Raw genomic sequence first — 16898 nt, 5'->3', positions numbered from 1 at the left:
TTTTATATATTTTAATAAGTACAGGTCAAAATAAGCATGTCGTTTCATTTTTAAATAAACTATAAATACATAAATATATCGGTTATGCTGAATAACACCGGAAGGTTATTTAAGCCTTATTTTGCTATTTTATTTTCAAAGTTAAGTTGACACATAATTTGAATATGCTTTATATCTGTATATAAAGTCACTTTGTAAATTAATTTTGACACTAAAATGGGACGTCTCGTCTTTGACCCAAAAAAATATTTTGTATAGTTTTAACAATATCTCAAGGTTAGAAAATACATCTTCCAACATATCTACATAAGTTTCTGATTAAAACAAAAACTAAAATCTGCTGAAAGGCTCCGAATACTCCACTTAATTCAAAACTGAAACAATTTTTAGCAGATATTTGTTGTTGATTCAAGACTGCTAATGTCATTTTGCATCTTTTGTGATGAAAGGAAGATATTCATATAGAAAAACCCTTAAATTATGCACATTTAAGGCCTCATTTTGTGAAAATGGCAACTTTAAGACCTGCAGAAACCCTGAATAAAGATGTGAGATAATTACAAACTCAAACCAAGTGCGACAATAGATGAGAATTAGAGAATAAACTCAAAAAACACACGGTCAGGTGTTGGCGTAACCAGAAAGTCATATTGGGCGGGCACGAGCTAAAGGTCCTGGCAGACGGCCTCCGCCTCAACGCTTGCAAATCTGCCCCAATAAAACAATCCCAGATGCCCCGGGCCTCCTCGCTGCTAATAAACAACAGTCCTGTGTGAGAAACACAACTAGAGCCAAACCTGAGGATTCAAACAAACAAGCAAACAAACACATATGATACAACTTTCAACTTTACTACAAAGACAGAAGTATGATCTAGAAGCACGGGGAAGAGGGAATTATTATTAATATTATTATTATTAAGTACATGATCTAAGAAGCACCATCATTATTGATCCTACAGGTCTCCTATGTGCATTAGCTTGAACGCTAGTGTTAGCTTTAGCACCATTACGTTGAGATGTCTAGACACTCCTTGGCGCACGCGGGAGGACAATAACATCCCACCATCATCATCATCATCAGTAGGTGGAGCAGCAGTTATAAGAGTCTGTGCATGTGTTCAGAAAACAAAACAAAAAAAAAACGTATTACTAAAAGCACGCCAAACCGTCTATGGGAGCATTCACATCATCCAAAACTACTAGCTATCACAATCTGTACAATTATGTTTTCTGTCAGCTAGTGGCTTATTACATCTATCTACAGTACAGTATATTTTCCACAGTACAAAAATATATTACAGATCTCCTGGAATATTTACATGGGCACTTTCTCGACGAAAAAAAAAATTCAGATAATCAGCAGAGTTGAGGATGCAGGGAAGGAAAATCTAAACCGTGGTGTACATACAACACATCCTCCCAGACAGTTAAAAGTCCAGCACCGACGAGAGTTCCCAATTTTCTGCCCTTTTTTTTTTCTTCAAGGGATAAAAACACACATTAAAAATTCACTGCATGCTTTGGCAGACTCGGAGCATTAAAAAAAAGAGGAACAAGTGGGGGGGAAAAAAGCAAAGGGAAAAGAGCTCCCATCTCTAAAGATCCGCGCGTCCACTTCGGTTTGGGTACGTCAGCAGGCGCTGACAGAAGCTGCCCTCCCCACCCAGTCTTCTAGAAAAACATCCTGAAAACAAGCAGAACCTGCTTTAGTACGACACACACACACACATACACAAATGCACTAGAACCATGTCATTTCTGATTGCATTTCTGTACCACAAACGGCAAAACAATACATAAAGATGCTCATCAGAGCATGACGAGCATCTGTCCTGTTATTAACCGCTGCATGGTGAGCTGAAGACATCCATGCTGTCTTTAACATGCATGAATACATGCGCTTCCGCCCACAAAGTGTTCGTCTTGACCACATGCTCAGAAACATCACATTCCACACCAGTGCGGGAGTCTGGGTAAACAAACTCCTACTGCAAACAACTGATGTACTACGATTGATTAATAGTGGTTCTAACGAGGGAAACAATCCTGGAATCGTCATTTACATCTGTGGGAGAAGGTCAAAGGTGACTTTAAAGTATCTGTGACCCGGGCGGATTGTATCATCAGCTTTGATTAATTAACGTCTCCTCTCATATCCAGGGTTATTGATCTCCCCCCCACCCCTTGAGATTTGTGTGTTTGGGTTTGGGGAGAGCCCAGTGACTGGTTACAGTGACGCTAGCGCCATCTGCTGGAGAAGATCATAAAGAGTCTTTAACAGGAAAGCAGTGGCTCCTGTTGGCCAGAACATGGAAGTCGTCGACGGCTCCTGTGCTCTGAACGCTACGGGTAAAGTTCGAGAGAGCTGCTAATGTAGATCACCTGTAGATGTTGGGGTCCAACAGAACTGCCGTGTCCTGAGGAAGCTGGGAGAGGTGGACCACTTTGGTCTTCAGCTGGGGACGGTCGCTCTCGCTGACCCAGGCGTCTGGAAGTCTGTGCACATCAGAAATACAAAGAAATTTATAATATTGGCCATTTTTTGACGGTGCATTCAGGAAAGCAATGAATTAGCATGCAGTATGCATTTTGTACATAATATGCAATTGTTCAGTGTGTCAAAATGAGAATATACGATGCACAATGTCCCATATTTTGTAGGACGCCAAGCACGCTGCATTGTTAGATTTAGCATACTACATAAGCTTAGTATACTATAGAATGTCAAAATATGAATATACTATAATGCTATGCACTCAACAAACTAATTCTGTCAGAATGTGCAGAATACAACCAGAACACATTGCATAGGATGTCCCAGAAAGCTATGACCTAGGCTGTCAAATTCTAATGTAATTAACTTATGATACATTTTAACCACGATTAACAACATCTTGATTTAATTTGATCATAATGCCTGCAATTTAATCATTGATTGCATTCGAGTAAAAATCCTGGTCTAAAATGATGCCTCACATAGCATGAATACTATACAGTGTAGGGTTCAATAAAGGTACAATACACTGCAATATTTTGATCAATTACAGTACTTACAGAAAAATACACTAGTATGCATGTTCTTAATTCCAAACATGGCTTAAAAATATACACTACATATAAATATTAGCATTTGCCGGTCCAGAAACACACAGCCTCCGTCTCCTCCAAACATGCATTCCACAATGAGATTATTACAAACGTTTTCCTTTTTTCCTCTTCACAGAGGAGCCTTTTTTGGCTCGGGCTTGTTGTGGTGACCCAGAAATCCATTTTAAACGTCTCGCGAGACGGCAACTTCTTTAGCGCCGTCGCTGAGCTGACAAACATTGCTCTGGCTCAGATTGAATATCATTGTGCACATGCACAGGTTTGTCCAAGTGTACAGGTATGCAAGTGCATCAATTATCACCACATGGACCATTGTAGCTGCAGTGCAAATATAAATTCAACAGTACAGTTAGCAGCAAGGCTCATTAACCATAAAAGTAGTTTAAATTGCACATAATGATTAAAGAAAGCAGCTCACAAAGTGGCAAAATTAGAGTGGAAATCTGTGGACGGTTACGAGTAACGTGTTCAAAGGCCTCTCGTCTAAGCCATGGAAATATTGAGAACAAGTGGATAACCTTTAAAAGGTTTTTATCTTGGACAGACTTCAATGAAAAGCAAGTTTGTTTCCAGATGGGTGGTGTTTGACGCAGGCCAGCGCTCTTCAATCCGTTCAATCTGACATTAATGTGGACATTTACCACATAGACCTGGGAATTGATCTGAATCTGAATGCTCAGGTGAGGGGGGAAAAAAGTACTTAGGACAACATAAGAGAAAGAAAAAATGGGTTTAGCGAGACAGCAAGAAGAGAAGCGTGATTGAGAGAAAAAAAGTGTGTGAAATTGGGGAGAAATGGCCTGTTGGCACATTAGCTGCCATTATCTAAAACAAGAAAGTTTCTGTAAGCATGAAATCCCCCAAGTGACCAACACTTGGCTAGCCAAAATCTCATGTTTACAGAGCACACTGGGTCCGATACAGTATCCCACGATGCAATGTGTTAAAATGTAACTTTTAATTCAAGTGTGATGAATGAAACCCTAGAAATAGGGATGCACGATAATATGGGCACAACATCGGTATCGGCCGATAAAAGCTTAAAATGACCATCATCGGTATCGGCCGATATGAATATTTCTGCCGATGAGCCAAACCGATATTCTCCAAGTGAAATAATTGACCTGTTTTTCAGATGTGAATGTCTGTCTACATTTGTAAAATAATACATTTATGGTAGAATCAGTACAGAAGAGATACATGGATTTCTCTTCAGTAAAATTAAAGTTTAAATATATCAGGCAAAAAAATTTGTATATATATCGGTATCGGCCAAAATTATTTTGAAAATATCGGCATATCGAATATCGGCCAAAATCCATTATCGTGCATCCCTACCTAGAAACGCATCAACTACAGTGTCTTTTGTCCCTCATTATTTGATCAGAATGGCGATGTTTTTATACAAAACGACTGTTAATAATGGGATGAGAACTGAGTAGCAATTTAATACAGGTCATCTGATAAATGTAGTATAATATTGTCCAAATATGCATACCTCCTTAATATATAGTAGGCGAAAAATGTGTGAAATATAGTGGTATAGTATTCATAAAACAGTAGGCAAAAAAAGTTACATTTCGGCAAAATTCAGAAACGTGCATATGATGGGCATTTTACCTATGAGAGAATGCATTAAGCTAACTGAGACTTGTAAAAACACTTGCATATCATTGCTCTTTTGTTGATTTTGATTGCTTCCATTGTCCATATTTTGTTAGTTGCTTCGGATGAAAGCGTCCACTAAATTTCATATATATATTTTCTATTCTGCATAGTACAGAATATACAAGCCCTACTTTCTGCACAGTGCTCACATGCATCTCTCTGCACAGCAGGACACAGACACGCTTGAGGGAAAAACTTCTCCTTTGGGATTAATAAGATCTCCACAGTCAGCTATAGATCAGTCTGCATGTGTTTTTGAGGCAGTTAATGTGACTTAAGGAGCCTCAGAACCATCAGCCTGTCTCATATATGAAGTCATGTATGTGTGTTTGAAACATCAGTGTGTAAGGCCGCCCTCGAGTGGCCCGTGACTCACATGAACGGCTGACATTTAGTGCAGGGCACTGAGGTGAGCAGTACACCTTCATATACTCACATGTCCTCTGGCATCCAATGAAGCAGGACCTTCACTTTCCCAGAATCCTCCTTCCGCCTGGCGATCACCTGCTCAATTACACACGGTGAGAAGGAATGCGTGAGATCTCGTTTTAGGTTAAATGCATGCTGTATACTGGCTGTGTGCTTGTGGTTCAATGAAGTCTGACTTCAGTAGATTAAGTGTTGTACCCACCGTACTGTGAAACACAACGCTGTGGCCTTTGCCTTGGCTCTCAATATGAGTCGCTAGATTGAGGCAGATGGCGCGATGACGGATTGCATCCATGGTCTGAGCATCAAAGAAGTCGTGAGGTCGTGCTGGTGGGAGGAAATGGATTGGAATTAAAGAGCAAGAGTTTTGAACCCAGAATTAAACATGGATCGAAATTCCACTAACACTCACGCAATGACCTCCGCCGTTTGTGCTTAAGTTTCTTCCGTTTGTTGATGCCTGCTTTGGAAGGCGAATCTTCCTTCACCTTGCTCTGGCTTGAGAGTTTGGAGGAATTCTGGGAACTGAAGTGGGTCGGCACGTGGCGCGCTAGCCCCCCCTGGGAGGCAAAGGTGGCATTGCAACCACCCACCACACACTTCAAAGAGACAGACATCAGTCAGAGTAATAACAGAGAAAAAATAAATAAATAAACCTCACTTGAACTCTTGGCAACGCTGGGTTCTAATTTCTGAATGAGTCCTGGGGACAGTGTTTTAATTGTCTAGCCGTGATGACAAAGTTCCCACATAAACACAAAAATGCAGCCAAGGTTACACTTGTTTAACAGTATGAACTCATACTTACTAAAAATGTAAATCTAAATGGATAAAAGACAGGATTCATTTATTGAATGCAATTTTATTCCTAATTGAGATATTTTGCTGAAATGTGACCTGAAGTGTGAGACAGACCCTGTAAGACCATTTGTTGTGCTCTAAAACTGCATTAAAGAAAGCATTTCTGTATTTAAAGAATAAAAAAAAGATAATAACAACACTAATAAAATCTTTACTACAATACAACAAAAAATAGAGACTTAATATAACAAATAAAACAATGAAACATTGAAACAAATAATAAAGTATTGTAGTCTGAATATTTAAAATGGTGTTAACAAGCTGTAAGTTTGAAGACTTTAAGACTTACTTTAAGAAAAAGTAGTAGTAGTTTAGAATGCTTGGATAATAAACGGCATTTAAAATACAATTTAATAAAACAGAAGCTAAAATAAACAACTAAAAAACTATTGTAATTAAATCAATTATAACTAACCAATACAAACTAAAACCAAAAACTAGATCGATTTTTTGCAAGTATCTGTGCATGTGTGCAAAGAGGCTGACCTTGAATGGTTTGTCTCCGCTGTGAGAGAGCATGTGTCTCTGGAGCCAGCTCTGACTGGTGGACGGTGTGTTATACACCTTACAGCCTTTCCAAAGACACACGAAAACCTGCGCGCAAACAGTGAGCAATGTAAGAATTTCACTTAACACACGTCTCAAAAATCATTTCAAACATGCCAACTATTTTTGGTAAAATGCTTTGCTTTAAAAATATTTGTTTCCTTCTGCCGCAATGCCACATTTAACATGTTTTTGGGGTATAAAACAAGCATTTACACACACTGACCCCGCCGCGCTGTCCGTCCACGTGCACTCCGCGGATGTGTTCGGCCAGGTCCGGGCTGCTGTTGAACAGCATGTGGCACTGATCCCAGCAGCAGGGGTAAGATGAGCCCTTAGCGGAGGAGGAAGACGCCCCGCCGTGACCGTTCATCATAGCTGGGGTAGAGCGACCGCTGGAATCAATGCTCTCCATGTCCATGAGAGTGCTGCTGATACTGAAACACACAAACAATGATTTAGTACAAAGAAAACCAAATGTCATTCAGAACTCTATTAAGTTTAGAGGAGCACCAATGTGTGTTTGTGGATGTGTTGATATTTGGATGTCGAAAGTACTAGGAGTAATTTCTTTAAGTGGAAACATTGCCCGTTTAACAATGTTTTCTGGATTAAATCTCACTGTAGTAGTGGTTATCCACTTAAAATATCATCTATGTGCACAAAACTGAAACTAGAAAGAATGACGGACATAATGAGATTAGAAATGACAGGCTGTGGCGTTGATTAGCAGTACAACACACACAAAAAAAGCAAATAAGGGGCGATTGATTGAGTAGAATGACTATTAAAGAAACTTTCTTGAATCTTTTCTGTGGTAAAACCTGCAATGCAGCACCCATGTTAACACTCATAAGTCTTTGTGAATGGTAAACGAGGCCTGTGCAGTGGGACGACCACCTAACCGTGGTGCAGTAATAATGATCTTTTGAGTGTGGGAGAGAACAGCAGTAAACTACCGCAGTAAAACACCATGAACTCCAGTGAATGTGACTGCATGGCTCCTGAGGGGAGAGGAGGGGCTCGCACACGCTTCCATCTGTTGGTTCCTTTCAGACTTCACTGCCCACAACTGACGCTAAATCCCAGGATGTGCCAGAGAACAGGATGCTGGGTAATCACAAAGACAAACTCCAACTGCCAGTCTGACTACTGATGAAGTGATACAGTGTTGACAGCTGCAAAACCCACAGGTACAGCAGTGATTCGATGCTGAAAAAAAATATCTGAAGAATGCACGTAAACTAGCCTAAGATTTAGCATTAGGGACTTATTCAAATCAATAACAAGAAGTATGAGCAATAGTAATAGTGGTGATGCTAAATACCAACATTAAATGCATTAATATTTGAGACTTGTATACATTAACGGAGTTACTTAATATTTTACACATGCATTTAGAAATTCTGACACCAATTATTTTTTATTTCTTTTTTTTTTGTTTTATTTGAAAGCCGAAAGAGCCTACTAACTGGGTTTCTTGGTCCTGCAGGCTGATGCACAGGAGCCCTAAGACGTTATGAATGTGTTTGAGAGATTTCATTTCAAAACGGTCAAAACTGACTGAAGACGACAGACAATTAACACCTGCTTTGACTCAAACGTCCCATCCAGTGGAGTTCCCCTTAAAACTCATGTGCACTTTCACATATTCAAGCTGGAACACCTGCTGTTTGGCTTCAGAATCAAACCTATTAATAATTTTTATGTTAATAATAATTTTTAGATTATGACAATATAAATTTAGATCGGTTCCTCATGCGAAGCAACAAATGATGCAAGCATTTCACCCAACAACAACTTTTGTGATCCACAAAACTACTTTTACGTGAAACTATATGCTCATTGACATTTTAACTAATTATCTAATTATCAGTATTGAAAATTAATAAACATAAAATTCCCCCTCCCCAAACTGAAGATAATGAGGCACTAATGTCTGTTCAATTAAACTAAATGTATTAGGACTCTTGCGATAAAGCTGACATTGAATGAAGTGTCAATTGCATCATTAGATTTAGATCTCGTCCAATCAAATATTTCTTTGCTTTTGCAGCATTGTAACCAATTGCACACATATCTGTTGAGTGCATGAATGCAATAGCCAATCAGATGTGTTCACATTAGACACTGGTTATAAAACCACAGAAAATTCTGCCAGCGGTCAAATATTGCCATTTAAAGGGATAGTTAACCCAAAAATGGAAATTCTGTCATTTACTCACCCTCATGTCGTTTCACACCTGTGTGAGCTTCTTTCTTCTGTTGAATACAAGAGATTATATTCTGAAGAATACTGGTTACCAAAGAGTTCATGGTAGCATAGTTTACAAAGACATACTATGGAAGTCAATAGCTACCATTAACTCTTTGGTTACCTACATCTTTTGTGTTCCACAGAAGAAAGAATCTCATCTAGGTTAAGTAAACGATTTTTTGGGTGAACTATCTCTTTGGGAATATATAACATCTGCGCCTGCTTCTGCTGAATAACCTACTTGTGGATCTGAACATTTCTAAATGAGACCTGAGCTGTGCTATAAAGGCACGTCTTGTCTCATCCACCAGTTGTCGTGTGGTCTGGGTCATACAACAGTTAGATTGAATCCCTCCAGCTGCCCGAACAGCAGGGCTCAGGGCCTCCACTCAGATTTTAAGAGCTTTATTCCCAGTGAAAGCTCCTCAAAGCTGCAAGGGATCCCCATCCGAGCAGAGCTGACCTATATAATGTGTTCACCGTGAATCCGTTCCATTGTGCCTGCGGATAATCTATGGAGATTTCCCATGTGCTGCGAGCCAGGATGTCTACAGCACGACAGACGATGAGGAATCCAAGACCAATAATATTAAAAGAGGCGCCCTGGCATGATAAAGGCAGATGATGATATCAAGCACCTCGTCAGAAAGCGCCATAAAACACATGCACCGACACACCCATAAGATGAAAGGTCTCACGGGTTCGAGCGGGCCGGATGACGTAAAACCAGATCAAAGCAAAGCGCTCCATTTGATAAGGCAAAAACCGGCAGTCATCAACTTCTCAGGCCAACAACTGCTGTGCCTGCGCTTCATCCTGATAGATAAAATACTCGTATAAGCTACAACGCTCTCTTTCACTAGATCTTCCTTTCGTACAATGAAAGTTACTGTTCAAAGAGTTCTTGTTTTTCATTGGCAAACACATTTAAATGAGTTTTATGGTACAGAATTACTCTGGATTGAATAGTTATTGAAGGGACAACAGTTCAAATTAGACTTGAAGTTAAAATACACCTGGGATTGTTGTGCTATAAACACTAAAAACAGATCGATGTTATTTCATCAAACAATACAAATGTAGACTGATGTTCAAGTGTTTGATGTGCAAAACCAATCGTAATGGTTTTATGTCTGCTTTTGACACAATTGATGGGTTTCTAAAGAAAAGGACTTGTGAACGTTATTTACATGTGAAGTAAATTATCTCATGGGTCAGAAATATAGCTTATATTTTTTTAAACATTGCATTATGACAAACGCAAGTGCCCAACAACAAAGCAGAACAGATCTTAAGTTCTGCTTTTTGACAAGTGAACAGTAAATAAATGACCACAAGAATATGCTTTATGAATATTATGATTTTTTTGTACATGTACCATTTACTTTCATTACAGATATCCATTTCTTCTTTTTGACAAAATAATCAACAGTACATGAATGACCATAAGACTTACGTCTTATGAATATTATGTATAGATATATATATATTTTTTACTTTGTGGTTAGACCACATGTGTGCAGAACTGATCTCATATGACTGATGTATGCTTTTGACAACATTACTTATAGTAAATAAGTTACATTAACACTAAACAATATACGCCTTATGAATATATATATTTTATAATGGTTAAACCATGCATTCACAAAACAGATATTAATTTAATTTGTGCTTTTTGACTAAACTAATTATTAATATTAATAATATAATAATATTAATTAATAATAATAGCATTATTAATATTATTATTACCAGGTAGTGGCAGAATATATTATTTTGTTTCACTTATTTTTGCCAAAAATAACTAAGTCAACAGTAAACAAATGACCATAAAACTATACAACTTGCCTCATGAATAATACAGGAATTATTGCTGGTAATATTGTTGTTATTTCTGCCATTTATATTGTATTTTCTGATCTGAATGATCTTTGTTGTGGGCTTAGTCTGCACATTTGTCGCGCGCGAGAGTTGTGTGTTCATAAAAACAGCACATAAACGCGTCATTAATCAACAGAGCTGATATTAAACGTCGGATTATATCGGTGAAGTATCGGAGGCAGCACACGCACCTGTCCTCGGAGTCCATGCGGCTAAGCGGCTCTCCGTCCGACGATAAGCTCATCATCTCCAGACTCGCACGCCTCTTCATTCCGCCGCCGCTGCTGTTTTTCTCCGCCGGTGAGGGCGCGCTCTCCTCCTCTCTTTGTTCTCTCTTCATCCGCTCCGTCGTCCCGTCCGCGCTGCCGGGGCTCTTCTGCGGCTCTTTCTCCGGCTCCACCTCGGTCTCGTCGTTGCCGCCGTCTCCCCGCGTGGCTTCCTCCAGGCTTTGTTCTGTAGACTCGTGTCCGTTGGGCTTCTCGTCCGTCTCCGCTCCGTCCATCTTAACGGCCGGTTCCGGATCGGCGGCGCGCAGGCCTGACTCGCTCCCGTCGCCGCTTTGTTCGCTCGGGTTCGGCGACTCTTGCTCGGAACCGTCAGAAGTCGTCGAAGCCATCGGGTTCCGCTCGTGTGCGCGCGGTCTGGTCGGGTTTAAGCGACGGTGAAACGGGTGAAACGCGGAGACTTTCAGCGAGCGGACGGATCGTGAAACGGCTGATCGGGGGCGCGCGGGGAGGAGCGAGCGTGACGTCAGCGCTTATTATGAATGCCTCCACGTGCTCGCAACCCTAAATATACATGATAAAGCCGAAAAGTTTCCATTACAAATGCGAAATATCAAAATGACACCGTAATCTCACCTGTGTTCATTCATAAGGAGGCCTTAATTTCAAACTAATTTAATATTAATTTATTTACACCTCTTTAAGAAGTAAAATACAGGAATTATATCGTTATACAACACAATAAAGATATATTGAGCTGCAAATACGAAATTCCTTAGTTATTTGGGAAAGTTTCTGGCTGGATTAAAAGACTAAAAATTTACTAATTCATACTCGAAAACAGGTGTTGATATAATTACATCAAAAAGTGTAAAAACGTTTATTAAAAGACTCGAAATCGTAATACAAACATGTATTATTATTATTATTCTTTCCTAAAACACCATAAATAAAGTGATTCTACTTGTCAAATACGACATATCATATTTGTAAAAAAAAAAAAATAAAAAAAAAATTGGAAATGTTATTTTGTAGTTACACACCACGTGACATTTAATTAAAATGTTTGTAGAAATATTTGGCAATGTTAATTTAAAACAAAATCGTCTTTATAGCACAGTTTTATTGATATGTATAATAAATAAAATCGGTTAATAAGCAGAAACTGCAGCGGAAGTGCATCCTACGTGTTTTTCTGTTATCAGAAAGTTTTCTCTGCAGCTTTTCTCGTGTGTCTCAGGTGGGGGGTTTCCAGACTCATTATTTACCCCGATATCACACGAATCTAGTTCAAAACTGAAAATATAAATGAGTCAGATGAGCCTTTCTGGCCTTTAAATCGTCTCTTCCTGGAAAACAGCACTAGATGGCGTCAGTTTCCGGTCTCTATGATCTTCACTGTGTTCATCAAACCAGCAGATGGTGACAAAATGTAAGAATGTAAAGACTGCTCACATTTGAATACTTGACAGTATCTATCTTGTTGTCAAATTTAGGGACCGTCACTAAAGTTACACTGCATACATTGGTACACGTTTCTAACTTCAACAGCATTTGAAGAGAATGACTCAAATGGGTCATAAATCCAGGTGTCATCTATAATGCACACCTTTTAGATTTTTGATGTTTATTAAAACAAATATGAACACTGATCTATACATGTTCTCTTTATAGTAAATCAATGGTGTGAGCCCATTTACAGTAGTGAAAATAACAATTTTACAGATGTTTTGACAGTTTATTTGAATAAATATCAAAACCCCAAGAGGAATGCATTATAGCCAACATAGATGAAAACTTTACAATTATTAAAGTTAGAAGCGTGTTTATATACATACACACACACACACACACACATATATATATAATGTTCTTGTCCTAAACATGTTGTATTAATAACAAAATGATACCTAAAGTAAATTGTACAATTGTTTTTCTTTTATTATAAAATAATTTCTATTTTTAAAAATAATTTTAAGTTAATCAAAATGCATATAGAAAATATATAGTTTATATATAATTTTATACATTTTAACATATGTTCTTTACAATATTAATACAATTATTTTTAAATGAATTAAAATGCTAACACTCGCACACTGTATACACTTAAAGTACTTTATAACAGTATAATATTTTTTTTTTTACTTAAAAGTAAAAATTACTTAGAATTTTTGGTTTCTAATTTTGTTATATAAAATTATATATTTTTTAATAAAAATTTTAAGTTAACAAAAATGCATTTTCTATATAAATGTAATAAAAACAAATTATATGTATATGTTGGTGTACATTATATTTGTATAAAATAAAAATAAAAACTTGCTTATCAAACTTATCGTATGTGTGTGTGTGTGTGTATATATATATATATATATATATATATATATATATATACACACATCCTCATTTTGATTGACTACACACACACGCCCACACACACACACTCTCCAGTAATCAGATGGAAAAAAAGGAATCAAAAGCTTTTTGAATATACTGTATAAGAACATCAACATTTATTTCACATGATATAAAACAGATGAAATATGAACATTTGCATATTGACTCTGATACATAACCTCTTCTGTGTGTCTGCTCTGCTCATAGAATGGTGTACAGTATATACATCATGAACTTTACAGTTTATACATCAAAGTTGAACACCAAACCCTGCTTATTGCTTTATCAACCGTTATAAACGCTTGCTCCTCAAACCTCTGAAATACTCTTCTTAAAATGGTAATACGCTGTACTCGTCTCTCTACTTAAATATCTCTCAGCCATAGAAAAATAAAACATAAGCTGGAACATTCATGAGTGTGTCGGGAAACAGTGTGGTGGCTATTGCGGACTATCCAACATACAGATCATTTACAAATCCTGTCCTTCGGCAGCAGTACGGTGGCACCTTATTGAAAGTTTATAGTTGTACATCGTTTATACATAAATCCTCTGATATCAAAAAAGCAACGATGGGTGTCGTACAGTGCAAAAGATATGAGTACTAAAAATCGCGTCGACCAACAATAGATAAAACCGGGAGCGACTGATTAAAATCCATATAAAAACAAGCGAACGATGAACACAACCCTCGGCAGTCCGAATTAAATAAGTGGGCTTTACGCTCCACTTCCTGTTGAGAGAGAGAGTCTGGGTGCTGTAATGTACATCAGAGAGAGTTTAATAGCACCTCCAATCAAACACAACTCAACTCTGGGGTCTACAGAAAACAAAAGGGAACAATAGGAATATAAATAAGCACTATAAATGAATCGTGTGAACTAAGGCCTGGACGTCGCTGTGTGTCGGTCAGCTGATGATGTCCTGTCTGTCTCATGATGATGATGATGATGTGTGTGGCTCACGGTGGGACGTCCTCTCACATGCTTCACTGATGTGGGTGGAGGGGCTGCTGGACACACAGAACAACAACATTTCACACACTTATATTTAAGATACATTTACATGTTAATATCTAAATACAACTCAAAGAAAAAAAAAAAAAAAAAAAAAAAAAAAAAAAATATATATATATATATATATATATATATATGCACATTAATTTCTAGGAAATTTAGCACATTTCCTACACAATTTTGTTACTGAAATGCAAAAAACATAAAATAAAAAATCTGATGACTATAATTAAAAGATGCATTATTTTAATTTAAATGAAAGTACATTAAAATATAAAAATAAATTATGCTAGCATTTGTTGAATACTGAATTTAATTATACTGTTATTCATGCTAATTTTAATTTTAAAAATGGCATCCGAATGGGGTGATTTTCATGACTTAGTTTAGAGGAAACTATAATTTCATAATGCAAAAAGGGTAATACATTGTTCTAAATTGTAATAATAAAAAAAAAAAATTATAATAATTGCACCCAAAATCATTTTTATGAAGCAACATATACATTTCATTATGCAAAAAAATAAATAAAATGTAATTTTATGTAAAAATATGTAATAAAAAAAAAAAAAAAAATGTAATTGCTCCCAAAAGCATTTTCATGTTGCAACAATATAACTCATGTTTTTCTTTTGATTTTGGAGACAAACATGACTCGGGCATTTCTCTGTGATCTCGATGCATTAAAGAAGACATTCTGGAAGTGAAATAATGCATGAATTGTTGCATCTACATCACAGCACCCGAGCTGTTTTCATCAAGTAACACAAATAGCATTTTTATTTAATTGGCTTCACTTGCTGACAAAAAATAAATCAATAAAAATGCAAAACGCTCCGTTCCACAGAACATCAATTTAAAGGCATGTGTTCATGCAAGTAATACAAATCATAACTCTTTATATTGTCGATAGAAATATCAGCATATGTATATACTGTATCTGTGTGTGTGAGCGTGTTGTCATGTGCAGTGATGTCTGAATAACTCTTAATTGCACTGTTAATTAGAGAAGCTTTATGCTCACTGAGACTCTATGAAGCTAATGAACTCTAGTTGGAAGGCTAATTACTGCTTCATTTGAGACGATCCTTCATTTTCCTCTGAGAACAGACAGATCACACACACACACACACACACACACACACTTGTATTTATGATGCAGTTAAACCCTTCAGAAAACGCCTCCTGTAAGCTGGCATGAAACGCTGGAGAGTCATTACAAACACAACGCAGTGACGTCTGATGTGTGTGTCTTACTCGTCCGTCTCTCCTCTCACACACACATGAAGTGCGATCCGTCCGTCAGCTGTGGGGGGGAGGGCGGAGGCGGGGGAGAGGAGGAGGAGCTTGGAGATTGGGGCGGAGTCGACAGACTGTTCACTGCAAACCCCACAGCGCATGCAGACAGACAGACATGGTTAATCACACACACATGTTCAAGCAGGACACTGAATCAAGACTTCTTATCCAGAAACGCCTCTGTTTTTAAAAGAACTGAAAGAGTCTAATGACATTCAAAAGACTCCTTTGAACCGATTCTTTTTAGTGAATCATAATTTAATATGCAAGTTATAATCATATGTGACCCTGGAGCACAAAAGCAGTCTTAAGTCAAAATTATAGATGTTTCTTTTATGCCAAAAATCATTAGGATATGAAGATCATGTTCCATGAAGATATTATGGACATTTTCAACCCGAAAATATATATATATAAAAAAATAAGTTTTGATTAGTAATTTGCATTGCTAAGAATTCATTTGGATAATGATTTTATCAATATTTTGATTTTTTTTTGCATCCTCAGATTCTAGATTTTCAAATAGTTGTCTCTCGGCCAAATATTGTCTGATCCTAATAAACCATACATCAATGGAAATCTTATATAAAATTGACGCTAAGTTTTTATTAAATTTTATGGTCCAAGGTCACATATAGCTATTTAAATGAATACGTATATAAATTAATATATAGGTAATTTATAAATACTTTATTTTATAAATTAACATTTCAATTAGGGATGCACCCATTCCACTTTTTTCAGAACGAGGTCGATACGGATACTTATTTCATTTGTAATAAAAATACCAGGTTCAGAAACAAAAGAATATGTATGTTAGTTGTCTTAGTTTATTAAACAAATGGATATTTCCTTCAGTTATTTTCACACTTATGTCAATTAAAATGTATTCTCCAAGCTTGAGTTACTCATGTTTTTGCTCTATGGTGCTTCATCTTTAAGTTAACAGCATTAGAGGCTCTGTACTTGTAATCACAAGCCGTTTTCCTGCAATAATGAAAGGAATCACCGGTTAGCCTCTACACAAATCTACTAACAGTGATGAACATATTTTCTGAAACATAAGTCGTGTTTTTTTATCATCTGAAATGTGCTATGACTTATATTCCAAAGTGACTCATATAATGCAATTAACGTCAACAAGCCAAAACATGCCCAGCACGTGCACACATTTGCATTGTACTCGTACAGTATGGCCAATACT

At 37.3% G+C, this 16898-nt stretch overlaps 2 protein-coding genes across 11 annotated transcripts in view; both read right to left on the bottom strand.

The window, feature by feature from the left end:
* Positions 1-830: 830 nt before the first annotated feature.
* On the bottom strand, positions 831-11503 carry LOC113047962 (zinc finger protein AEBP2-like). Of its 4 annotated transcripts, none has more exons than XM_026209417.1 (8): positions 10947-11503; positions 6835-7051; positions 6555-6662; positions 5614-5806; positions 5410-5534; positions 5215-5282; positions 2385-2498; positions 831-1686 (listed from the first exon to the last, which is right to left on the bottom strand). In XM_026209417.1, exons 1-8 carry the CDS (start codon positions 11369-11371, stop codon positions 1674-1676), a joined length of 1263 nt encoding a protein of 420 aa, XP_026065202.1. In that variant the 5' UTR covers positions 11372-11503; the 3' UTR covers positions 831-1673. The 4 variants fall into 4 exon arrangements, with proteins under 4 accessions (XP_026065202.1, XP_026065205.1, XP_026065204.1 ...); XM_026209420.1 differs by having other exon boundaries at positions 5620-5806; XM_026209419.1 differs by having other exon boundaries at positions 6841-7051; positions 10947-11502.
* Positions 11504-13473: 1970 nt separating this feature from the next.
* LOC113047961 (pleckstrin homology domain-containing family A member 5-like) overlaps positions 13474-16898 on the bottom strand; it is an 18319-nt gene continuing 14894 nt past the window's right edge. For 4 of the 7 annotated variants that reach the window (XM_026209416.1, XM_026209410.1, XM_026209411.1 and 1 more), the window contains one exon: positions 13474-14391. In XM_026209416.1, the coding sequence (XP_026065201.1) occupies positions 14313-14391 (79 nt within the window). In that variant the 3' untranslated portion in view covers positions 13474-14312. Of the gene's footprint in view, positions 14392-15652; positions 15776-16898 lie in introns of all 7 variants that reach the window. The other 3 variants (XM_026209414.1, XM_026209413.1, XM_026209412.1) reach the window with 3 other exon arrangements.

Source organism: Carassius auratus, chromosome 29 (genome assembly GCF_003368295.1).
Source record: "Carassius auratus strain Wakin chromosome 29, ASM336829v1, whole genome shotgun sequence".
Lineage (NCBI taxonomy): Eukaryota > Metazoa > Chordata > Actinopteri > Cypriniformes > Cyprinidae > Carassius > Carassius auratus.
This window is presented reverse-complemented; position numbering and strand designations above follow the sequence as displayed.